The 24,809-nt window shown below is 48.9% G+C and overlaps 7 protein-coding genes across 7 annotated transcripts; 5 read left to right on the forward strand and 2 right to left on the reverse strand.

Moving 5' to 3' along the window:
* Positions 1–353: 353 nt before the first annotated feature.
* On the forward strand, positions 354–576 carry M421DRAFT_418136 (uncharacterized protein). Its single transcript, XM_033591684.1, has one exon. It carries the CDS (start codon positions 359–361, stop codon positions 515–517), a length of 159 nt encoding a protein of 52 aa, XP_033450907.1. The 5' UTR covers positions 354–358; the 3' UTR covers positions 518–576.
* A 13,713-nt stretch (positions 577–14,289) lies between these two features.
* On the reverse strand, positions 14,290–15,123 carry M421DRAFT_418142 (uncharacterized protein). The gene has a single exon (XM_033591685.1). It carries the CDS (start codon positions 15,086–15,088, stop codon positions 14,384–14,386), a length of 705 nt encoding a protein of 234 aa, XP_033450908.1. The 5' UTR covers positions 15,089–15,123; the 3' UTR covers positions 14,290–14,383.
* A 513-nt stretch (positions 15,124–15,636) lies between these two features.
* Positions 15,637–17,050, forward strand: M421DRAFT_355803 (glycoside hydrolase family 105 protein). Its single transcript, XM_033589615.1, has one exon. The coding sequence runs from the start codon at positions 15,719–15,721 to the stop codon at positions 16,910–16,912; it is 1,194 nt and encodes a 397-aa protein (XP_033450909.1). The 5' UTR covers positions 15,637–15,718; the 3' UTR covers positions 16,913–17,050.
* Positions 17,051–17,188: 138 nt separating this feature from the next.
* Positions 17,189–19,291, reverse strand: M421DRAFT_57566 (MFS general substrate transporter; the record flags this gene model as incomplete). Its single annotated transcript, XM_033595516.1, has 3 exons — positions 17,189–18,512; positions 18,572–18,890; positions 18,940–19,291. 3 exons carry the CDS (start codon positions 19,289–19,291, stop codon positions 17,189–17,191), a joined length of 1,995 nt encoding a protein of 664 aa, XP_033450910.1.
* Positions 19,292–20,098: 807 nt separating this feature from the next.
* Positions 20,099–21,394, forward strand: M421DRAFT_418145 (uncharacterized protein). Its single transcript, XM_033591686.1, has 3 exons — positions 20,099–20,337; positions 20,385–20,599; positions 20,645–21,394. Exons 1-3 carry the CDS (start codon positions 20,152–20,154, stop codon positions 21,327–21,329), a joined length of 1,086 nt encoding a protein of 361 aa, XP_033450911.1. The 5' UTR covers positions 20,099–20,151; the 3' UTR covers positions 21,330–21,394.
* Positions 21,395–21,501: 107 nt separating this feature from the next.
* M421DRAFT_418146 (proteasome maturation factor UMP1) lies at positions 21,502–22,468 on the forward strand. Its single transcript, XM_033591687.1, has 3 exons — positions 21,502–21,641; positions 21,707–22,091; positions 22,164–22,468. The coding sequence occupies exons 1-3, from the start codon at positions 21,639–21,641 to the stop codon at positions 22,229–22,231; spliced, it is 456 nt and encodes a 151-aa protein (XP_033450912.1). The 5' UTR covers positions 21,502–21,638; the 3' UTR covers positions 22,232–22,468.
* An 814-nt stretch (positions 22,469–23,282) lies between these two features.
* M421DRAFT_99300 (uncharacterized protein) lies at positions 23,283–24,343 on the forward strand (the record flags this gene model as incomplete). Its single annotated transcript, XM_033598735.1, has 3 exons — positions 23,283–23,814; positions 24,052–24,135; positions 24,186–24,343. The coding sequence occupies 3 exons, from the start codon at positions 23,283–23,285 to the stop codon at positions 24,341–24,343; spliced, it is 774 nt and encodes a 257-aa protein (XP_033450913.1).
* Between the last annotated feature and the right edge of the window lie 466 nt (positions 24,344–24,809).

The raw sequence follows: 24,809 nt of genomic DNA on the forward strand, positions 1-24,809 counted from the left end.
CAGCAGCTATATGCTCTACTACAGCTTGCTGCGTGGTGGCGGGTAAACGTTTGCCGTTGACGCGCATCATGGGTTGGTTGCCACGCGGAGTCTCTGCCCCAACAACACCAGAAAACAGTCGCAAGAGTCGCGATACAGCTTCATGAATAAATTAAACGTGTATAGAAGGTTAAGAAAACAGCTGCAATCATCAAAATACACTCAGAATTAGCCTATGGGTGATGCGTTGAAGTTCTAAGAATACCCCTCGCCACTGCACGTGATGTAGCGTGCACGGCCTCGTTGTGCACCGCGGCGCGTAATGCACCAACATCAACATTGACGCGTACTTTGTAACCCCCTATAACTCAACACCACGATGCCGCTGGAAGAAGCCCTTGCAGAGCTAAATACTTTAGGCCCTACTAAAGACTTTTTGTACAGAAAGCTTGCTAAAAAACACAGTTGTTGTCACACAACATTAATCTGCAGGCACAAGGGCAAATGCGCGTCGCGTAAAGCTAAGGCAGAACACTAGATAGTTCTCTACCCACGCAATGAAGTAGAGGTTATGCAGTACATTAAATTGCTTACAGAGAGACACCTTATGCCTACAAGAAAGATTCTTGTTAGAATAATCAAGTTGTTGTGCAAGTAGGAGCCCTCTAATTGATAGGTCACGCGCTTCCTTCATCGCTACCCTGACAACCTTCTCACAGCCTGGAGCGCGCCTATGGAAAAGCAGCGCCACGACGCTGCTTCATACAATTCCTTTCGCTCATACTTTGATCTGCTGCACAGTACTATTGAGCAGCATTCAATACAGCCAGAGAACACGTACAATATGGATGAGAAGGGATTCATGATTAGAGTGATAAGCAAGGGCGTCAGAATCTTCAATAAGCAGCTCTTTAGACTCCAGAAATACAAGCTAGCATCTCATGATAGCAACAGGAAGTAGGTGACAGTGGTAGGAGCAATAGGAGCTGATAATTTTACGTTGCTGCCTGCAGTTATTTATCCTTTATCGTCTCTCCAGATGCAAGAGAGCTAGGTGCAGCGCGTTAAGGCCAAAAAACACAATATACACTTTAGTACCTCAGTAAATGGCTGGACGAACGATGCTCTTGGTGTTGCCTGGCTCAAGCAAGTGTTTGATTGCCATACAAGAGTGAGGGCGCGAGGGAAGTACAGACTCTTGATCCTTGATGGCCACGGCAGCCACGTCACGCAGGCCTTTATTGAATACGCTCATGCCAACAAGATTCTGCTACTTATATTCCCTCCGCATGCTACTCACGCGCTTCAGCCGCTTGATGTGGCGTGCTACAGGCCGTTGGCGCAGCACTACTCTGATGAGCTCCTTCATCGCGGCCACACCACCAAGGGGTAGGTACCTGTGGCTCAGGCTGACTTCTTCCCGCTTTTTTGGGCAGCGTGGAAGAAGACCTTCACTAAAGACCTTGTTGTACAGGCCTTCAAGTGCACTGGGATTCACCCACCAGATGCCAACGTCGTGCTCAAGAAGTTCAGAAACCCAACACCAAAGTCGCCCAGCACAACCCTAGAGCCTACTCAGCTTCAGCCTGCACCAGAATCACCTAGTTGGCGCAAGACGTTGCGGCTTCTTAAGCGTGCAAGAGAAGATAATGTACCTAGTGCTGCTGAGGCAGTTAATTAAGCCCTTCACCAACTCCACGTGCAATTAGAGATCTTAGAGGCTAGGGTTGATGGCCTAGAAGAGGCTCTAAAGGCTAATAAGAATAAGAAGAGGAAGCAGAAGGTACTACCTTTGCAACCTATTAATAGTAATAAGGGTAGTGGTGCAGTTCTCTAGAGTCCTTCACGCATTAAGCGCGCAAAGCAAGAACTCTAGGCAAAAGAGGACCTTGAGCGCGCTGCAGAGGCAGCAAAAGCTACTAAGAAGGAGCTTTAACACCAGAAGAAGATTATTCAAGCAAAGGAGAAGGAGGATAAGCGTGTAGAGCGAGAGAAGAAGAAGGTATTGACTGCTAAGGCACAGGCTGCGAAGCGCGCTTAAACTGAGGCTTGTAAAGAGGAGGCAAAGCACAAGAGCAACGCAAAAAAAAGTACTTAATTGCCTAAACAGGCTAAGAGCAAGGCCTCACAGAAATCTTAGTTAAAAGTAACAAAGAATTGTGGTGGTAGTGCTGTGCGTAGTTAGCGGGTGCCTCACAGGTCGCCCTCACCACTACCACCTACCATGGCATCTACTGGCCGCACCACGCGTCCTCCTAGAAAACTGTGGTAGCTAAAAGTTTTGCAAAAGTCTATTTAGTAATCCACTAAATTATCTTGTAATAGCAGCGTTGTGGTGTTGCTTAATAATCTTACTTGTTTTGGGGTACAAAAAGTAATGTTGGTGCATCACGCGCCGCGGTGCACAACGAGGCCGTGCACGTTACATGGTATTTCGAAAACCGTTATAGTCGTGCTAAGAGAAAATAGCTGGTTTGGTGATATGGCTGGCTTGGTGATAATCTACGTTATATATGTTAATAGAGTAGATAAAGCAGTATCTTAAGTATCTACTTTGCACGTACGTGAATTATGGCCAGTCTCTCTGCACCTCCTGCAGGGCGCTAGAGCCTGGCGGCTAAGGCCTGATTGATCTCCTCCTTGACGCTGCTCACGAGCAATCTGCTGGTCAGCCTCACGTTGAGCGAGTAGATCCTCTCCAGCTCCCTTTGTTAAGACCCCACTCTGCTGTATACGCTTTTTCTTACGCTGTTTGCGTGCTGACGCTGCCTCATTGGCTCTCTCAAGGCTGGTGATCCGATCACGCATCAGCTCAGCTGAGAGCATTATCACCTCAGCGCCCTTCTTAAGCTGGTTAATTGCTTCAATAATTGAGGCAGGTGATGAGCTCTTGTGCCAGCGCACGCGATCACGTATCAACGTTGATTGAGCCTCAAGCTCGCGTACGTTGCTTGGTGTACGAGCCTCCCAGAGGGCCTCTGGCAGAGCAACTGGAGTAGTCGTACGCAGCTGCACATCAAGCTTTGATAGAACAACGTCTGCCTGGAGAGGAACCAGGCCTGCGCCTCTAAACGCTGAGCAGATATTGTCTGGCGTAAACGATCGTGTAAAGGCTGCCTTAAACGCTGGCAGAAACTCAAGCTTAGTGATGTGGTTAATGTGGTGGCGGATCAGGCTCTCAACCTCACAGCTGTACGCGCGCTTCAACGGCGAGAAGCAGCCAATATCAAGAGGCTGAAGTAGATGAGATGAGTGAGGCGGCATGCAGAGTGTGTAGATATTGTTCTCCTTGCAGAGCTCTTGAAACTCAAGAGAGTGGTGGCTCTCATGGCCATCAAGGACAAGCAGGCGACGCGCACCAACAACGTGAGTCTTTGTACATGTAAGCATTGAAGTGCTTTAGCCACTTTACTCCTAGCTCGTTATTTGTCCAGCCATTTTCGCTAACTGCGATCACCCAGTCGCGTGGGATCTCTGCTTCCTCATACTAGGCAGATAGATGATACTGGCCAGCGAAGATGAGGAACGGTAGTACTGACCAGCCAGCAGCGTTGATCGCAGCAATCAACGTCACCTACTTGCAATTGCCTGGCTGAATAGCCTTTGACCGACCTCTCCTCTCTGGCCCTATCACAACAAGCTAAGTTGTGATCTTGCCTATTATAAAGCCTGCCTTGTTAAAGTTGTAGACGTTATCATCACAGATGCTGTACCTGGCCTTTGTCTGCTCTACAAGCTCAAACTACTAACTAATTAGGGCTAGATCCTTGCATAGAGCTCTCTGTCTATTGTACGCTTGATTGAAACGCGTTGTGAGACTGTCTGTACGCTTGACAAAGGTAGATGGCCAGTTAACTCCTACGCGTCCTCTGCCGCGCGCAGCGAGCAGCTTATCAGCCATATCACGTACAGCTGCGCAAGTAGGCGCAAATCCACGTTGGTCTAGATCCAATATATAGCGGATAATCACCTGCTCCTCTGGCTCAGTGAGCTTCTTTAAGTTGGGCTGGCAATCGCGTCGGGCAGGTATACCAGCGCGTCGGCGGCGGATTGTTCGTTCAGACACGCTAAAGATAGTAGCAGCCCTGCGATTGCTCTGTATTTGATGGGAACTGATAGAGGAGATAGCAAGCTGAACGTCTGCTTCATTTGAAGCTAATAGAGCAGCGCTGCGTTGAGCCATTGTACGTTGAGATGAGAGAGGTGCGCAAGTTTGGTGGGGTGCGGCGCTCGCCCGTGTGCGGCGCTCGCCTGTGGAATACGTTAGGGTAACATAACGTACCTCACGGGCGAGCGGCGCACACGGGCGAGCGGCGCACTTTTGCCAAGACCCCACCAAAACTCACCCTATTATAGCCTAAAACACTACAAACTGGCACTGCATAAGGCAAAATAAGCTGTAATATTATTTAGAGACCTCTTCTACTTTATTCTTACATGTTTGCGTGTTGTGCCTACCCTCTCCGCACTGTCTACAGCGTTGTTAGGATGGTTCACCTCCTTTAGCGCGCACCTGCTTCTTGCCCTTCTTTCCATCACTACGCGCGCCAAACTCCTTCAGGGCAGTCAACCGCTGGCCTTCCTTAACTGTAAGGCTTCCCCCTGCTTAGACACGCGTTCTTTTGCGCGATTTACGTTCTGTAGCAGCTGCTAGAGCTGCGTGAAGCTTAGCGTTCTCTTGTTGTGCTAAAACTAGCTTGTGCAATAGAATTGCTCCTCCCTTTGCGTAGTGCTCAAGCGCGCTTAGCACAGAATTTGGTAAGCTGCCCTGCTCCTTCTTATACTTCTCTTAAACTAAAGTTAATTGCGACTAAAGTTCTAGGGTATTGCTAGGGTATGTTGTTAGTAGGGAGTGGTGGTGATAGCGTCTGCAGCTTTACATTAAGGGTTAATATAACCTGTTCTAGGTTAAAAGGGACTAATCCAGCCCCTTAGAACCCTCCCTAGATATTGCTAGGGGTAATGGCTTTCTTGTAAGCTGCTTTAAAGCATGGCAGGAACTCCTGCTTTGTGATGTGGTTAATCTGGTTGTGTATAAGCTGATTAACCTTAACCCCATACGCCCTCTTCAGAGGGGCAAAACAACCCACGTCAAGTGGCTGCAGGAGGTGCGACAAGTGCGCAGGCATGCATAGAGGTACAATCTTGTGATCCTTACAGTTGTCAGATAAGAGCGAGCGGCGAGAGGTCGGATCTGCGCAATCGAGCAGGGACCTGTCGCGCAGCCAATCAGGAGTTGCCAGGTCGATTGAGCTAGACCTGGCAACTCCTGATTGGCCCTCACATAGGCGGCCGCGAACAGCGCCAATTCCCGCCCCCTTCAATCCCGTAGCAGTCAGCACATACTCTGGCTCACAATACAAGAACCTGGCACATTGTCACAATTATTAATAAATTATTATACCACCCAAGATCTTGTTAAGCACATAACGTACCCCACGGGCGAGTCGGACACACGGGCGAGTCAGACACTTTTGCCAAGACCCTACTAAACCTCACCCTATTATGGCCCAAAACACCACACTCTAGCGCTGCAAGGTGCAGTACAGCTTAGAATATTATTTAGAGACTACTTCTACATTATTCTTGCACGTTCGCGCGTTGTGTCTAGTCTAATTACACCATCTACAGCGTTGTTAGGAGGGCTTACCTACTTTAGCGTGCACCTACTTCTTTAACTTCTTTCTATTACTATGTGCCCTAAACTCCTTTAGAGCTGCTATCTACTGCCCTTCCTTAACTGTAAGGGTCCCTTCCTTCTAGATTTACTTTCTTTTGCGCAATTTACGTTCTGTGGCAGCTGCTAGAGCTGCGTGAAGCTCAGCGTTCTCCTGTTGCGCTAAAACTAGCTTGTGCGATAGAATTGCTCCCCCCTTTGCGTAGTGCTCAAGCGCGCTCAGCACAGAATTAGGTAAGCTACCCTGCTGCTTCTTATACTTCTCTTAAATTAGAGTTAATTGCGACTAAAGTTCTAGGGTATTGCTAGGGGTTTACAACTGCTAGGGCTTATTATTATTAGGGAGTTATAGTAATAGAGTGCGCAGCTTTATATTAAGCCCTATTATAACCTATTCTAGGTTAAAGGGGACTAGTTTAGTGCCTTAGAACCCTCCTAAGATATTGCTTAAGGTAAATATAGCATTATAGGCTACTTTAAAGTATAGCAGGAACTTAAGCTTTATAATGTAGTTAATCTAGTTATATATAAGGTCTTTAGCTTAGCACCTATACGCCTTCTTTAGAGGGGCAAAACAGCCTATATTAAGTGGCTGCAGGAGATGCAATAAGTGCAGAGGCATATATATAGTAAAAATCTTATTATCCCTGTAGTATTCCTAGAAATCTAGTAAGTTGTAGCTCTTGTAACTATTAATAACTAGTAGATAGTAGCTACTAACAGTACACTTCTTTATATACACATTAAAGTGCTTTAACTAGTTAAGACTAAGTCTATTAGTAGTCTAGCTATTCTTAGAGACTATAATAACCTAATTATAGGGCAGATTATCCTCTTTATACTAGTTTAAGAGGTAATTGTGGCCCTAGAAGATAATAAAGGGTAGAATAGCCTACCCTTTAGCATTAATGCCCTTAATAACTATTGTCTACTCCTAATTGCCTAGCTAGACCTGCTTTAGCTGTCCTTGTCTCTCTAAAGCTGTAACAACTACTCTAGTAGATATCTAGCCTATTATAAAGCCTGTCTTATTGAAGTTGTACGTGTTGTTATCCTGGATGCCATACTTGGCTTTAATATTAGCTACCAGGCCAAACCAGCCCTAGATTATCTTAGGATCCTCGCAGAGGGCTCTCTTGTAGTCATACTTGCGATTAAACTTCACTTTGAGCTCTGGTTGGCGCTTAACAAACGTACTACTAGGACAGTTTATGTAGCAGTCTGGCCAAAGGCCAATAAAGGATATCTACTTCTGTCACGGAGCCTGTGGGACTATACTCAGGTGATCGAAAGTATTTGATCAGTGGCTATCTATCCTATCACGAAAGTAAGGTTTATATACATAGGAAATATGTGTAGATCACATGATCTGAGATAAGCAAGCAGTTGGCCGATTATCTAGTAGCTCGTTAACAAAGAACGGATGAAACGAGCTTCTGGTTTAGACCCAGAGGTGCTCGTCCCGGTTTATCCGGGCCGGCAAGCTCCACACCCTCAATTGAGGTGCTTGATTGTGTGACAACTTCCTAACAACTTTTGCTAAAAAGCATGCACAAGTTAACTAGACGCCTAGTTAACTGCGTAGATAATATATATCCAGCTTAAGCCAAGCCGGCTAAGCTAATGTAACCGGCTATCTCTAGCTCTTCTTTAGCTTTAGAGTCTAGACCGTTACAGTTTAGGCCAACATGGCCCAGACTGCGCTCAGCGCGCAAAGAATTAGCCATATCAGCCACAGCTGCTAGCCAAGGGGAAAATCCTCGCGCGTCTAGCTCAAGTATATAATTAACAATCACCTGCTCCTTAGTATTAGTTAGGCTCTGTAATTTAGGCATAGAATTAACTTATGAAGGTCGTCCAGCGCGTCAGTCGCTTAGTGTCTGTAGGGGAGCTCTATAGATAGCTGCAGCGCGCCATAGAGAGAGAGTCGCGTCTTGTTTAAGAGCTTGAAGCGCAAGCTGTATCTAAGCTTCTTTTAACGCGTCTAACTAGCGTTTGTAGAGAGGCATTAGTGTAGTAAGGGTGTTTTAGTAGGGTCTTGACAAAAGTGTCCAACTCGCCCGTGTGTCCGACTCGCCCGTGGGGTACGTTACTCTGGCTCACAGTACAAGCATCTAATAATTAAGAGTCTTACTGCTGCAACTAGAATAGCGCAACTAACGTATAACGTAGATTATCACCAAGCCAGCCATATCAATAAACTAGCCATTTTCTCTTAGCACAACTAACACAAGTTACTATAACTATAACTACTTACTATTAAATAGTAATCTAGCATACTGTGTACTTATATTAGATTAAGAAGATATTTCTACACCCTCCTAGCACGTTTGTGTGTTGTGTCTAGTCTTGCTGTAGTTCCTACAGCGCTAAACAGTTAACTAAGCTCCTAGTTTACTACCTCTACCCTAAGTCTTCTTAGATAGCTAAGCTGCTACAGACGCCTTAGCAGCTACCCGCAATGCTGCTAGGCTATACTTAAGTGTGCTACTATGCTAAATCTACTTTCTCTTACGCAATTTTCTCTTAGTCATTACTACTAATTACTTTTTAGGCTCTCACACATGTGCCCTAATAAAAACATTTTTGTGTAGTATCTCTTTAGCCCCTTTTACAAGCTTTAAGAACCCTTCTTACACTATACTTAGTAATTATTAGAAGGAGTTACTTATAAGCTTTAATTAAGACCTAAACTTGTATATATTGCTTAGTGTCTTAGATTGCTACAGTGTTTTAGGTAGAGGTACTGCTAGTAGGGTATGCAGCTGTACTTTAAGGTAATCTAACACTACCTATATATTAGTAGGAACAAGCCCTAATACCTTAAAGGCCTTTTAGTAGTTAACCTTTATAAATATATTAAGGAACATATCCCTAAAGGCTAGTAGGAAGCCTTCCTTATTAATATAAATAATATATTAGCATGCTAAGTCTTAAATATATTATAAGTACTTATACTTTAACAGCAAGAAATAGACTATATTAAGTAGCTAGAGGATGTATAATAAGTAAGGTAGTATATAGAGAGTAAGGATTTAGTTCTCTAGGTAATAGTCCTTAAACTCCTAGTTAAGATAGCTCCTATAGCTATCTAAGATAAGTAACCTGTATACTCTTACCTAACGCGTCTTTTTATGCGCATTAAAGTGCTTTAACTACTTAAGGCTAAGTTTATTATTTGTCTAACTTTTCTTAGAGACTAAGAGCTTCTAATTGTAGGGTATATCTGTCTCCTTATACTAAGCAGAGATGTAGATGCGTCCTTTGTAGATGATGAAAGGTGGGGTTGCATACCTAGCAGCGCAGATGCTCTAGATAACAGTAACCTACTCGCAATTGCCTGGCTAAACAAGCTCTAGCTAAGCACGTCTCTCTAAGTCTATTACAACCTTTGTAGATAAAGCAACACCTATCTAGAATCTAGTTTTATTAAAGTTGTGCATGTTATTATTACAAACACTATACTTAACTTTAGTATCCTCTACTAGCTTAAACTATATACTAATTATCTTAGGATCTTCCTGTAGTATCCTCTGTCTATCCTTAGCTTAATTAAAGGCTATTTTAAGCTTGTCTAAACGCGTTATAAGCCTGCTAGCCTATAGTTTGCTAACAGGCTCTTCACTACGCACACTAAGTATCTTATTAGCTATATCTACCACCTTATATAGCTAGGGCGCAAATCCTTGCAAATTAAGGTTAAGTATATACTAGATAATTGTTTGCTTCTCTAGTAAAGTAGGTTTCTAGCAGTTAGTGTGTATGTCTAGTAAAAACGTAATATTGCAAAGGCAATTTAATACCTACTAATAAGGTATGTTCAACTCTCTAGCCGCGCTATAGATACTACAAAATTAGCTAGTATAGAAGGCCTAGATAGTAAGGATAACTCTACCTTCTCTAGTAGTATTCTAAAGTTGTTGTTGTTAAGGCATGTTGTGTTAGGGTAAAAGGTAGTTGTGCCAAGAGAAAGTGGCCGGTTTGGTGATATGGCCGGCTTGGTGATAATCTACGTTACAGCAAGAGGGGACTCTAATCTTTGCTGAGGGAGTGCAGCTAACTACTCTAAAGGAGTTTGAGGCCTGTAGTGATGGGAAGAAGGCAAAGAAGAGGTTGCGTGTTGATAGGAGCACTCAGTCTTCTAGACGCTGTGGCACATGTAGCGAGACAGGACACAACGCGCGAACATGCAGTAAAGATGCGCAGAGTAACGTACCCCACGGGCGAGTCGGACACACGGGCGAGTCAGATACTTTTGCCAAGACCCTACCAAAACACCCTTACTACACCAATGCCTCTCCACAAACCCCAGTCAGACGCGTTAAAAGAAGCTCAGATACAGCTTGCGCTTCAAGCTCTTAAGCAAGACGCGACTCTCTCTCTACAGCGCGCTGCAGCTATCTATAGAGCTCCCCTACAGACACTAAGCGACTAACGCGCTAGACAACCTTTACAAGTTAATTCTATGCCTAAATTACAGAGCCTAACTAATACTAAGGAGCAGGTGATTATTAATTATATACTTGAGCTAGACGCGCAAGGATTTTCCCCTTGGCTAGCAGCTGTGGCTGATATGGCTAATTCTTTGCGCGCTAAGCGCAGTCTAGGCCATATTAGCCTAAACTAGCCTAGTACATTTGTTAAGTGCTAACTAGAGCATAAAGTAAAGTTTAATTGCAACTATAACTACAAGAGAGCCCTCTGCAAAGATCCTAAGATAATTTAGGGCTAGTTTAGCCTAGTAGCTAATATTAAAGCTAAGTATAGCATCTAGGATAAGAACATGTACAACTTCAATAAGACAGGCTTTATAATAGGCTAGATATCCAATAGAACAGTTGTTACAGCCTTAGAAAGACAAGGACAACTAAAGCAGGTCTAGCTAGGTGTAACGACGCAGGCAAGAAGAGAGATATCTCGAATAGGTGTGAATCCGCTACGAGGCATATAGGAGTGCTAGGATGATAAGAACACTAGGATATATACTCTACACCTATAGGTCTTGTACAAAAAGATATAGAAAAGCTACTCTATATTGCTACAGTTCCTTGCTCCTTATATATAAAGGTTTAATAGCAGTTTGGTGTAAGCTTATGCTATGCAACAAGGGCCATGGTCATGAGTTGCTAGAACTGTATCCTAGTGGTATCGGGTCACTGTTCGTAGAGCGTTGTTACACTAGGCAATTAGGAGTAGACAACAGTTATTAAGGGCATTAATACTAAAGGGTAGGCTATTCTACCCTTTACTATCTTCTAGGGCTACAACTACCTCTTAAACTAGTACAAAGAGGATAATCTTGTAAAGTTATAAGACTTTGTTCTTATAATCTTTCTCTAGCGTATTTCCTTCTTAGGTATAGCACTATGCTTACCTAAGCATTGTTATTGTAATCTCTAAGAAGAGAGGATTAGAATGGTGTGATTACAAAGCCTGTATCTCCTCTTGTTCTTAAGATATGCTATTCTCTATTTTTAGTAACTAGAAATGTTCTAGACCCTCTGCTTACAAATAGAGTAGCCTACTCTGTAAGATGCTGACGTATACAATTACGCATACACCTATGTAATCTTGCTTGCATACGCAGCAATACTAAGCATAGATTACAAAGTAGACCTACCTAGAGGAGTCTAGAACGTTCTGCTTAGAAATACAGACAGAGGAGAGGAAGCATAAATACCTCTAGCTCTCCCCCCTCTGTTCGCTCTGTACCTAGCCTAGGAATCTCTACCTAGTGTAGTAGTCTAGCCAAAGGCTAATAAAGGATATCTACTTCCTAACAACTTTTGCTAAAAGCATGCACAAGTTAACTAGACGCCTAGTTACATCGGGAAAAGTTTTTCGAAATCCGGCCTAGACCGGCCGTTGCTGACAGTCGTGGCATGGTCGTGCAACGGCCGTTCAACGGCCCCAACAGCCCCAATTTGCGCCCAACGGCCCCAATTTCGCGCCAACGTTGCTAACAGCCAAAACACTGAGTGCCCATATTCAACAAACTCAAAACAACGTTGCAACGTCGTTGCATGGCTACCCTTAGTGCTAGCACTAGCATTAAATATTCAAAAATTGCGAAATTTCACGTACAGATAGAGCGAAATTGTAGCTTCAAAATGAGCAAAAAATTTTGTTGTAGGCCTACTACAACGCGAGTTATAGAGCGTTGAAGGTTTGTTTGTTGAAGGTTTGTGTTTTGAAGTTGCGACAGCACATCATGGCAGCTGCAGCTGCGCCCGCACACAACATAGCAGCTGCAACAGCATGCAGCATAGCACCTGCTGACCAACACACACACACATACACACACACAGCGGCAGCGCAACAGGAGCTTGCAGAACAGGCAGGCCCAGGCGTAAAATTCTTGGTTTACCTACTATTCTTAAATAATATTCTTATATTTTCTAACATTCAGGCTGCTAGAGCCCTAGCGAAGAATCTTAACTTAGTGTCTTGGCAAGGAACATTAAGCTTAAAACCTTCTACGCTTAATAACTATTCTATTACTAGGCCTATAATGTTGTTTAATAGCTTATTTTAAAGAGGAGACTTAGTAGTATATTAATATAATAAAAGTATAGTTTATTAAGCAGAGCTACTATTGTAGCAGGATTAGGAGTTGTTGTGGCCATTGCAGCCGTTAGGACCATTAGAGCTGTTGGCTCAAAATTGGCTAGACATTGAATGCACATTGAATGGCTGTTGTAGGCCTACAAGTCCTACTGTTGCCCACAGTACAATGCCACGATTTCCCGATTTCGACAACGGAAAAACTTTTCCCGATGTAACTGCGTAGATAATATATATCCAGCTTAAGCCAAGCCGGCTAAGCTAATGTAACCGGCTAGCTCTAGCTCTTCTTTAGCTTTAGAGTGTAGACCTTTACACCTAGTATCTAATATAATAACTTGTCTATTATATTACATAACCCTACCTTACCTCTATTAGGCTATACGCTTCCTATTTAGACAAAGCTAGTCTAGATTTGTCTAGGTCCTTCTAGACTAGGAAGAAAGTAGTCTAGTCCTTCCCCTACTATCTTTACATATATAAGCTAATTTTAACTGTAAGAAGTTAAAGTAGAGCTTGTATTTGCTGTATAAACTAGCAATTAGCGTCTCTATCTGCTAAGTAGTGGGAGACAAGGTGGATTAAATAGTTGTTAATAAAGTGCGTAACCTAGCTCTTACTAACTAGCTCTAAGGCTACTAATGACGCGAAACTCTGTATTATTTTGCGTGTAAGAGGTATATGACTAGCAGTAAGCTCTTGTATATACTTTACAAGCTCCTTCTCTTGTTGTTAGGTGAGCTTCTGTTAGTTAATAGTCTTAGTGTTGTGGGGTACTTAAAGATGCTTGTGCTTTTAGCTCAACGTTAAACAATTAACACTAAACCTCTCTGCTATTTTAGTGTAAGAGAACTCTTCTCTTGGCTTTAGCGCATTAATTGCGGCAACTGCTGACTTGATTGAACTCATGGTTGCTAAGTTATCGCGCGTACAAAAAGTGGTACGTTGGTGTTGGCAGGGCATCACGCGAATCCGGGCATCACGAGCACAGACACCGTATATGCTTCGTTTGAAGCAGTTTGGGTAACGCGGCGTGGAGCCATTACGCGTCAAAGTCAGAAAGATGAGAAAGTTGGTGGGGCTGGCGAATCGCTTGTACCGGTACTGGCGACTCGCTTGTAAACTACGTTATGGTAGCATAACGCTTTCCGATCTGGATCACGAGCTCCATCTTATCAGTTGCGATGACTTAAAGCTCGATGATGAACTCTTGAGGGACGCGATGATCCCAATGCATCGCGTTCTCGCACAGATCTCCAGCACAAGGTCAAACATGTACACCGCGTCTTGATCTGCGATCGCGTTGATCCAGCCCTTCGCCTCTTCGACCTCGTCTCGCGAGAAAGTGACCTTCTTTCGGCCGTCCTTGAGCTCAACCTCCCAGCCACTTACACTAACAGCTAAGTTGAAAAGAGCGTCGTGAGCTCGTCGCTGAGCATAAAGATGTACGGATGCGTTGGCGACAGCTTTCTCAATAAATGCCCCAAAAGACCGATGTGTACTGCTGGAGCCTGACCTCATTTGCCCAAATCTCGATGATGAACTGCTCCTTAGCTTCCTTCAACTCAGTCTGCCACCTCTTTCTGCAAGGCCGGCCTCAAGCTCGGCGATCTTGCGGTTCTTGTCATCTGCGGGAGGCTTGGCTGTATCGGATGCGGGCTGTCCGGTCTTTCTCTCGTCCGGCATATTGGTCGATGTGTAGGACGTGACGATTACATGAGCGGTAGGCCAAGGATGAGGAAAGTTGCGTGGTGAAGAGGAACAAGCCACAACGTATCCAACGGAGCTCTTATATACAGCGCAAGACAGGCCATCCTGTGGATACAGGTGAAGGTAGATGGAAGTCGAAGGTAAAGGTGGAAGCAGCGCAAATAGTGCAGGACTCGGAGACATTTCTGTGGCGGCAGCCTCTTCCTACAGTTCGGTGCAGCAACTGACTGATGGTCGCATTGACATGCAAGGAACTGTTTGCGACAGTGCAGCCGCGGTAGTCTGGCTGTCACCCGGACCGAGCGTGACATCTCGATCCATACGAATGCTGAAGACACACAAAGACTGCTTCAGTGATGGTTGAAACGATTGTTGATGATCTTCACTATGATGAATTGCTCTTAAGGTCTGATGCTACATCAGCAATGTAAGGGACGAATGATCTGCACAGACTCAGACCAGCCACCGCTGCAGCATGTCCTGATCAACATCCCTCACCAAGACATGCAGGTGCTCGAGACTCCGGACGCTTTGCAAGTTTGTCGTGTTCTTGAACCAGAGAATCTTGCTGTCTCTCTCCTTCTCTCCACCCTTAGTCCGGAACTCTTTCTCGACAAACTCCTCGACCATTCTCCTCCCCTCATCCGACAGAGCACCTTGCTCGTCAACAGGCAAACGCTGCTTCAACCAGACACAAACATGACGAATGCCCTCCTCGTGTCCATACGGCCAGTCGTTTCTGAGGATAGTAAAATCCTCCGGATCAGCAAACGGCACAACGTTCTTCACGTTGAACGCCATTGCTCCTGATGGACCATCGACAGGCTCCCAATCCAGCCGCTGCATAAGCAGATACGTAGTCGCGCTCCCATACTTGCTCTTCACATGCGCCGTCCAGGCTAGATACGCCTTCAATTGACTAGGCCACCTCTTGAGCTCATCCAGCTGGCGCCTCTTAATCAGGTGCTGCAGATTTTTCCACGAGTGCGGCGTGTACTCGTCATCCGTAAGACCGAGTTGCTGCCAGTCGATCGCAGTGAGTGCGAATGGCGGATTGTCGTGCGGGAACGGCAGTGCAGAAGGATCGGGGTTGCATTTCCACTTGGCCTGAAATACGGCGGGTAAAGATGATTCGTCGACGGGAATATGTGGCGCCATGCTACGCTGGGTGTGGTGTGAAACAGTTCAGATTGGACGGCGGGGCTGAGATGGGGCAAGGGGTCCGTGGAGGCGGCCCGTCATCAAGCTGCATCAAGCGTGCTTAACCTCTTCGTTTCGAAACACAGGTTCCACCGACTTCGTGACAACGAAGTTGTTAATCTGCTGCAGGTACGATCTCATGCGAAGCGAATCCGAGCAGAGATGTCAGTGGAGCGTTCGCCAGCCCCCGTTGAAGCCGTCTTGGTCACAGCACACCCCTCTATCGTCCGGTCCAATCCCCAATTTCTCCGTCAATTGTAACTTGCCAAGTCTTATCATGCTTGGCAAAGTATCCACTTTCCTTCCCTCTCCATGCGACTTCGTTCAGAAACAAGCGCATCGCCGGTGGCGGAAATTTGAACTGGTGGCAGGAAGGGCGATCCCGACTACTTGTAAGGATGCAAGCGCAAGGCTAAATCAATAATCGGCACAATTGCAGCAGAACTCGTCCGATGGTGAAGGAATCCTGGAGACCAGCGTGGAGAGTATATAACCGCGTCCACGACCCTGCCATCAAGCCTCGATATCCTCTCCAGGTCTTGTTGTGTCTGCTATAGTCTCCCTGTCTATAGTTCCGCTCGTTTCAAGATGCGTTTCTCCGATCTCAGCCTGGCCGTTCTCTCGTGCGCGAGCACTACACTCGCTGCGAGGAACCAGACCAAGCCCTCCGCCTATGGCCAGTGGATGGCTACATCGTTCTTGTCCAAGAACCAGGTCATTCGCCACACCTACGTCCCGGCTGTCACACTCGAGGGTATCCAGAAAGTCGCTGCCGTAAACAGCAACGAGGACCTGCTTGAGTACGCCCGCAGCTCCGTCTCCTCTCTCGTTTCATCCAACGGCACCGTCACCGGCTACAACGATACATACTACACCCTAGACGATATCCGCATGGGTAACAACATCCTGCACTGGTGGAACGAAGGCGGCCGCAACGAGTCCAAGTACGAGATCGCCGCGCACCGCTACAGGGACCAGTTGAACCGGTGGCCGCGCACCCCCACGGGCGGCTTCTGGCACCGCGCCCCGACTTACGCAGACCAGATGTGGCTCGACGGCATCTACATGGCCGATACCTTCTACGCAACGTACACAAGCTACTTTGACAACGACAACATCACCGCCTGGCAGGATATCGAACTCCAGTTCGACCTGATCGAGGAGCACACACGCAACCACACAATCAACCTTCTCTATCACGGCTACGACGAGCTGAAGAAGGCGGTCTGGGCGAACGCCGAGACGGGTGCGTCGCCGTACGTCTGGAACCGCGCGGTAGGATGGTACTTCGTCGCGCTCGTCGAGGTGCTGCAAGTGTACCCCAAGGAGCTCCCTGGGTACGCCAAGCTGTCCTCATACCTGAGCACGCTGGCATCGGGCGTCAAGGACGCTCAGGACGCCGAGGGCGGGTGGTGGTTGCTCATGGATCCGGAGCTCGCGGGCAAGGCCGGGAACTACATCGAGTCGTCTGCGACTGCCATGTTCACGTACGCGTACTTCAAGGGTGTCAGGACGGGGCTGCTGGACGCTGAGTTTCTGCCTGTGGCCCACAAGGCGTACGATCTTATGATCAACGATTTCATTGTTTACGAGACGAACGGTACGTTGAGTTGGAACGGTACAGTGGAGGTTGGCAGCTTGAAGGGCGATGCGAGCTACGAGTACTATACCACTGTTCCTCTGAGTTTGAACGATGGCAAGGGTGCTGGGCCGTTCATGTACGCTGCGTCGGAGTTCAATCTTGCGCTGGAGAACAAGACGGAGGTTGCTCACCTCGAGTAGAGGATCGCGGATGGTTAGAGTCAGAATAGACACTCTAGACGCCATATATACCCTGTACATATTGGCTGAGTTGTATAATTGTAATTGTTTGGTAACGCCATCGCTGTTTCAGATGTATTAAATACAAACTATGCCCTTTGGGAAGCAGTTGAAATGTCCATCTCGCATCGACATGCGAATTCGAAAAAGAAGTCTATCATAATTACTCAACGCTATGATCTGTGCAATGCGAGCGAGATATGTACAGCTCACAGCAAAAGAAAACGAAGGACTCTCCTATCTTACAGGAGCAGTCCTCGGTGCCGTCACCCCTTTGCGTTCCACATCTTGTACCTTCTGCCTGACCTCTTCACACGCTGCGTTAACATCCAACTCTTTTTTACTCGCTTCAAAAGCGCCCTGGAAGAGAGCGAGAAGATATACGCCATACATGACATACCCCTTGGTAGCCTGTTCCGTATTCTGTCCCTCTCTCTCCTCTTTCACAACCTTGCCAATCCAGACATTACCAAGGAAAGCCGAAGCAACAATCGACAGACCAACGAAAGGTAAAACAGCGATCAGAGCCCACATGACCGACCTAGCCGCAGCGTTCTGCACAGCGTCCTTGACCGGTCCCGACAAGCCATCGAGCGTAGCAAGATTACCAGGTCCGCTGGATCCAGGTATTTCAGACATGCTGTGACTCAGCTTGTTCGTGAAGACGGCGCCCATTATCGAAATCCCAATTGTCTCGCCAAGAGGCAACATGAAAGACAGCACCGATTGCATGGCCGGGATGCGCGTGGACCATACACCCGCCGCGTGCAGCACAACAGGCATGAATCTGAGCCCCGTCCCCGCGCCAGAAATAGCAAGGAAGACACTGACCAGCGTGCCATGCCTAATTGACACGGCGTACGTCAGTACCGCAAGACCAATGCCCTCGACAATCGATCCAATGAAGAGCGGGAAGAAAGTCTGTGCAGGCCGGATATTGCACAGGTACATCGCGGCGTACACGCCAACGCCGAGGCCGGGAGTGTAGTAGAGCAGCTGCACACCGGCTTTGGATGGCGAGTAGCCCTCGGCGAGCTGCCAGTAATACGAGATGAAGTAGAAAGCGCTGACGAGTGAGATGCCTGCTGAGAAATTGATGATCATGAGTAAGGTGGTGTCTTTTTTGCGGAAGAGGGTTGAGGGAATCATTGGGACCTGGCGCGGTAGCAGGCGAGCCGTGAAGCGTTCGGGGCCGAGAAGGTACTCGTGGGCAAAGAAGGCGATGATTAGGATACTGCCGACGACAATTGGGGCAATGATTGCTGCAGAGTTCCATGCGTATTGTGTGCCGCCCCACTGCACTGCGAGGATGATCAGGCCGATGCCAACGATGAAGAGGATTACGCCTAGCCAGTCAATACTCAAGAGACCTGCGATGTAGTTCGTCCGGCGTGAGTGGACGTTGCCTACTGTGCGGGCTGCGCTATTCCTGACCAGCTCTTTGCGCATGAGGACGACGATGAGGACGTGAGATAGAGCCGCAAGACCGACAGGGAGAACGAAGCAGTACCGCCAGCTTGCATCTGCAAGGTAGCCGCCAACAACCGGACCCACGCCGTAACTACTCAACTGTCAGTACTAATCAAAAGGTAACGAACCAACAATATGCCGCCAACTCACCTAATCCCACTGATCAGCGAAAGCGTCGAGTTATTTATCGAGATCTGCGCCAGCGTCGCCCCATTATCACTCAGAATAATCCTCGACAAGTTCATAATCCCCGCAGCACCCAGGCCCTGCAGCGCTCTACCCACAAGTAGCATGCCCCAAGACTGCGCACCCGCGCACAACGCACTACCAATCAGGATCCAGAACATCTGGAAGTGCAGTGCGGAATGGCGACCGAATGCCTCCGCAAACTGACCCGAGACAGGAACAAAGGTTGTGAATGTTAACGTGTAGGCGGCAACGATCCAGTTGAAGCTGCCTGAGAGGCGGTCTGGAAGTTGTCAGTGGATGTTGAACAGAGCGGAAAGAAGGGGACGGACTGAAGTCTGATGAGATGAGGGGAATGGCTGGCGCGACGATGGTCACGTCTACTGCAGCCAGGAAGTTGGGCAAAATCAGCCCGATAAGGAGTTTCCACTGCTGGATGTTGCGTTGGCGAGCGTCCTCTTTGGCTTGTGAGGTTTCTTTCGAGCGGTCTGTTCTGCTGTGGCTTGTTCGCGGGGAGCTGAGGTCGATGCCATTACCTCTGTCGTGTCTTTTGTATTGTTTTTGGGGTGCTGGGGTCTCTGGCACGAGATGAGAATCTTCCGTGGTGGGTACAGTTTTCTTTGCTTTCTTTGCTTGGTGCCCCCGGATGGCACCCCGTGCCTGTCTATACAGCCAGATAGCCATGTGTATTCTCTGTAGAGGTTATGAATCTGATAGGGAATTCCAGCAAATGATGCTGTCTGTAGCTGACAACCTTCACAGGGAGCTTAGTCCATCTTATATCGACACTGCATCTCCGCGAAGCTGGTCATGGAAGGTTAGTTCGAGTGGAGACACGAGCTTGAAGCTTTGATAAGCCTGAGATGCAAAAGAATCAAATTTCGTAGCTGGCTTGCCCAATCCCATCATCGCTATCCCTCGACACATGCACGGTGAGCACACTCTTTCATCCGTGCATCATCACAGGTATGGCTGTGCAGGATCATTTTGCACCATACCTAGTCGAGCCATGTTGCGAGCCAATCGCAACGTCCCACACCTTACCTGTTTAAGAGCACTCTGCGACAGACCAATCGCAACACATCTCAGCGGAGACCGAAGTGCAGTGCCTTTCGCATGATGAGTAAGTCGGTGTCACCGTCGCTACCGGTGACTGTAGATGGATCGCTCTACCCGGACGTCATCATCGTTATTGAAAGTCGACGTTTGTGTAGCTGGGAGCTGCTTCAACTCGAGGCCGCAACGCGCTGTTGCAAGGCGCCAAATGTCGACGCGGTGTTGCGATCTCGTGCCACTCTGGATATAGACATACGGCTGGGCATCGCAGTAGTGGCGAATGTAGCAGCAGTATCGTGCCGACCCCAGACTCTTGATGCAAAGTAACAGACAACATCTCGAAGGATTCGCGTGAGGTCGATGCCAAGGGTTAGGCGACGCTGTCGACAGTTGAGCGTTCGGTCGATTTGCGACCCTTGACGTCAACCTCGACCCCACGAGTTTCAGCACCACCGAGAGCTCCGGACAATAGCATCCCCGCATTCATCATGAGACCTGAAATTGCGGCGCCGCTGATAGCTGCGCTCGTTTACCGCGCCTGGTCCCACAAATCTCTGACGCCGTTTGGCATTGCCACTGCGTTCGCGACAGCAGTCGTGCACGCGATACATCCCTGGGGTGCTTTCTTCATCTTGCTAGCGGCGTTCTTTCTTGCCGGCACTGCGGTCACGAAGGTAGGATGAGAATATTGTCTGCACGCGCATATCATTGACTACCACAGGTCAAACACGACGTCAAGGCGAAACTCACGCAGTCTGCCACTGGTGCATCTGGAGGCGAGGGAGCGCGCAATCATGTCCAGGTCATTGCCAACTCGGGGGTTGCTTCGGTGCTGATCCTGCTGCACTACTGGCAGTTGCAGAAGGAAGGCAGACTCGAACGCGGAGGCACATGTTTCAAGAAGAAGAGCGACATCCTTGTCGTGGGCATCATCGCGTGAGTGCAGCTCCACAGATTTAGTACTGCGCTGACGACCTGCAGAAACTACGCAGCCGTAGCCGCCGACACATTCTCCTCCGAACTCGGAATTCTCTCCAAGACGAAGCCCTTCCTCATCACCGCACCATGGCGCACAGTTCCTCCGGGCACAAATGGAGGTGTGACCACCACGGGACTCGCAGCCGGCGCATACGGGTCGCTCGCAATGTGTTTGGTGGCGTGGCTCATGCTGCCCTTCTGCAGAGAGTGGAATTCTCAAGAGACCTTGAGGATGGCCTTCGCGCTCACGTTCGCTGGTATCGGTGGCACCATTCTGGACTCACTGCTTGGTGCCCTTCTCCAAGCCAGTGTCGTTGATGTAAAGTCCGGCAGGATCGTCGAGGGCGAGGGCGGCAGGAAAGTACTGGTCCACAGTGCAGGGCCGCTGCATCTGAAGAAGAGGACCGAGTTGAGGAGTAAGGTCATCAAAACCGAACAAGGCAGAGGTGCCATTGCGAAGAGCAGCGCTCTCGATCCGGCACAGGCAATGGAAACCATGAAAAAGGCCGGAGCAGACGAGGCTGCTGTTGCTGATGGGCAGCATGAGAGCCGCAGGGTGGAAGTGGGCAGCGACTTGCTCGACAATAATGCCGTCAATATTATTATGGCGGCTACGGTAAGCATTGGGAGTATGTTGGTCGCCTGCATCGTGTGGGACCAGCCCTTCAGCAGCGTGATTGGGTTGTAGGCCCTGCTTCCAGGTCTCGTAGATGAACGATTCAAAGATTCGAAGAATCCCAAAAATAACCCGACTTCATGTCTGAATGCATCTGCAACGCAAGTGTGAAGTCCGCAACGCTTGGCGCGAGCCACACTAGTGCAAGGCGCGTCACCCACCGGCCTGTAGGTCACCACCTCCAGCTTGACAGCCCACTTTCGACCATCACCACCGCCATAACCCGGGGACAATAGCCTACGTCTGGAACGAAAGACCGTAACGTTCCACATTCATCAAATCTTTCGTCATCAACAAACGACAACTGCATTACAGATCAGCATGGTATGGTGGCACAGCTGCACAGCTATAGCTACATGTTCGAACACGCCGCTAATAACCTCACACAGGCTCTCCGCTTCGTTCCTTCCAAGGCGCACGCCACCTCTACGCAGCTTGAGACCTCGGCGCCCTCCGCCCCCGGTGTCCATGACAACCTCCGTTTCCGCCTCGCACAAACATCGGCCGCGCCTTCGTCCACGAAGTCGGTCGAGCTCCAGTCCGCACATCCCCTCGAGGCCCGCCTCGTGCAGTGGCGCGAGACGCAGGACCGCATGAAGATGGAGATGCTAAGGCGACAGTTCGGCATCGCAGAGCCGGTGAGGAGGGGCATGGAGCTCAAGATTGCGTCGGCGGGCGAGTGGCGGCCGGCTGCGCTCGGTGGCTCGAGCGGAGTGCACAAGGATATTCTCGAGGGCCGAGACTGCGAGATTGGCTGGGAAGATGTCTTCAAAGGTGCGTTTGGGTTCGAACAGGATGCGGCCGCGGTGTCGTTCTGGTTGTATTTGGCTAACGTGATGATCATAGGCTCCGAGCTTCGCCAGGTGCCCGACTTCCACACAGAGATCGAGCACAAGATGAAGATGAACTGGTAGAGAGAAGTGGTTTGCCCGTGAGGCAGGCATGCATGGCATTGGAAGGACCGTGTCAAGCAGCAGAGCCTGCACAAGATCTGACGATGACTTCTGAGTCGATCATCTCATGCGTTTGCGGATGCGCACGGCGTTGGCCTAGATCACGGCTCGATTGAACGAACGATTGCAATGACAAACATTTCACAAGACAGCACTTTCTCCTCTGCTAGCTCTACAGATGCAGACAAATACGTGTCGTCCCTTTCGCACTAATGACAGGGATTCAGTGCTTTGCGTGAGGTTGTTGGGCATAGCTGTGAGACTGCTGCACCCACGTGGACAATATATAAAGCGTGAAGCTGTCACATGCGATTCGAGCCACGACTCCAGGATAAGACAACCAGGCCCATGTCTCAGCAGGCATTGCCTCGAGATGTTCCGTTGCTATGGGCGTAAAGGACGTCAAGGACGTCAATACACGGCGACCCAGAAAGGCAATCAGTGAATGCTAACGGTGCACGTGCAGCCGTGCTCTACAATGGCCGAATTAGGGGCGTATGCAGGGGCAACTATTGAGTGCGCCAGGATGAGGCCATTGCATGCGCAAGGCCGCCGGGCAAATTCGGGCCCGCGGCCAGGCGGCGATATTTGCATTCATGAAGCCAGCGACCATGTCGTTCTGATGTGGCAGTATTCTGTCAGATCTGGCCGGCGGCGTGATAGGTACTCGTAGTCTTGCAATCCTTCGGCTACGGGCGTTTCGGCTACGGGCCTTGCTTTGGGGTAGGCATAGTGGAGCCCAGCGGATCGCTCTTGCCGTATTCTGGATTGTGGAGGGACCGGCGTCTGCCCGCGAGCACAGACAGGCGACTGCACCGCGACTCCATCTGTCGCTCAGCTTCACACCTACAATCCCGCCGCACTTCCTCCCCACGCTCGCTGCAGCCGTGGCGCACTTCTCGCACGTCGCTTACCTCGCTGTCCACCGCTTCGCCACCTCTCGCTCGCTTATCGTGGTCTTGCCATCCTTGTCTCCGATTACGTTGCGCAGACAGGGTCGTTTCGGCCGACCATGACGACTCCTTCACTGGACCAGCCGTCGACGACTGCGCAGAACATCCCCCAGGCGACTGCACAGACATCGCAAACCGCCCCTGGCCACGACACACTATCCTCGAGCGCCGTAGAGATGAAGACGCTTCAACCAGCAGCCGGCGCACCTGCGCCCACGACTTCCACCGCGACGGATTCCGGAGCACCCCAGATCGCCCCAGTAGAGTTTACAAGCATCGGAGAAATTAGCCCGTCACAGAACACACAGCCAGCGGCGTCATGGCCGGCAACGCTCCCAGCCCGCAACGAGCTGAATCGGACGGAGACTGAAGCGGCCCTCGGGCCCTCTACAGATGGACCAGCGGCGAATCCGGACAACAGCAATGGCCCGACGGTAGTCATAATGCTGCTGCTCACGACGGGCGCTCGGCATCCGTACAAGATCGACGAGAAGTACCTGAAGAAGCGCAACGTCACGGTGGAGGAGATGGATCCGTACAACATCAGCATATACACATTGAAGGAGTTGATATGGCGAGACTGGCGAGAAGGTACGTGGAGAAATCATGCCTCGGACTTGCGCATATGCTTGGAAAGCACGGAAAGCACGGAAAGCACGGAAAGTCGAGCAACGGCGTCTTCAGCTTCCTGCCCGCACTCGCTGTCGACTGGGCAATGGCACAGATCAGATGATGTTTCCTGACCGCATCGCATTGGCACGCGCACCTGCACACAGCCACGCCCGCCTCACCGGCTTCTCGAACAAGTTTGCTAACCCGATTCGGCAGAATGGGAACCAAGACCGACCTCGCCAAGTTCGATACGGCTGATCCACTTTGGGCGCATGTTGGATGACAAGTCGCCGTTGACAGGTAGATGCGCGCCTATGGAAAACGGCGAACCGTCGGCTAACATGCTGCAGACTGCCGTTTCCAGACGGAAGCGCCAAACGTTGTGCACATGACGATCAAGCCGCAGGAAGTGGTGGACGAGGAGGAGAACGCCAAGACTGGGAAAAGCGCAAAGACAAGAGACGATGGCGAGGAGACGACTGCTGGTTGTCGCTGCGTCATCTTATAGGCGGTGGTACGTCGTCGATTCGGGGTCAAGGGGGAGGTTTTCAACGGCGCTCTCGGGGCGTTTCTTCTTATGGAGCATTTCAAGAGTGCATTTGACATTGTTCCCTTTCTGTACAAGTATTGCTGGGTTTCCAACGACATATTTCGCAGCACAAAGGGCTGGCGGCAATTATAGACTATTACTCTTCAGCGCTGTGCCATGATCAATTGCAAGTGAGGTGGGTTGAAGGAATACAAGGTATCCACTAGGATCGGTTGTGCGCAGAGACGAGTTGTGCTGCAGAGACAAGTTGTGCTGCAGAGACAAATTGACAAGCAGAGACAAGTTGTGCTGCAGAGACGAGTTGTGCTGCAGAGACGAGTTGTGCTGCAGAGACAAGTTGAGAAGCAGAGACAAGTTGAGAAGCAGAGACAAATTGACAAGCAGAGACAAGTTGTGCTGCAGAGACGAGTTGTGCTGCAGAGAC

Source organism: Didymella exigua (genome assembly GCF_010094145.1).
Source record: "Didymella exigua CBS 183.55 unplaced genomic scaffold M421scaffold_7, whole genome shotgun sequence".
Classification (NCBI taxonomy): Eukaryota; Fungi; Ascomycota; class Dothideomycetes; order Pleosporales; family Didymellaceae; genus Didymella; species Didymella exigua.

Coding starts and splice junctions, on each gene's coding strand:
- M421DRAFT_418146 (XM_033591687.1), top strand. Junction 22,092..22,163: donor CTGGGAAGATGTCTTCAAAG/GTGCGTTTGGGT, acceptor TGATGATCATAG/GCTCCGAGCTTCGCCAGGTG.
- M421DRAFT_418142 (XM_033591685.1), bottom strand. CDS start 15,088: ATGGCGCCACATATTCCCGTCGACGAATCATCTTTACCCGCCGTATTT.
- M421DRAFT_418136 (XM_033591684.1), top strand. CDS start 359: ATGCCGCTGGAAGAAGCCCTTGCAGAGCTAAATACTTTAGGCCCTACT.
- M421DRAFT_418145 (XM_033591686.1), top strand. CDS start 20,152: ATGAGACCTGAAATTGCGGCGCCGCTGATAGCTGCGCTCGTTTACCGC. Junction 20,338..20,384: donor CCGGCACTGCGGTCACGAAG/GTAGGATGAGAA, acceptor TGACTACCACAG/GTCAAACACGACGTCAAGGC. Junction 20,600..20,644: donor CTTGTCGTGGGCATCATCGC/GTGAGTGCAGCT, acceptor GACGACCTGCAG/AAACTACGCAGCCGTAGCCG.
- M421DRAFT_355803 (XM_033589615.1), top strand. CDS start 15,719: ATGCGTTTCTCCGATCTCAGCCTGGCCGTTCTCTCGTGCGCGAGCACT.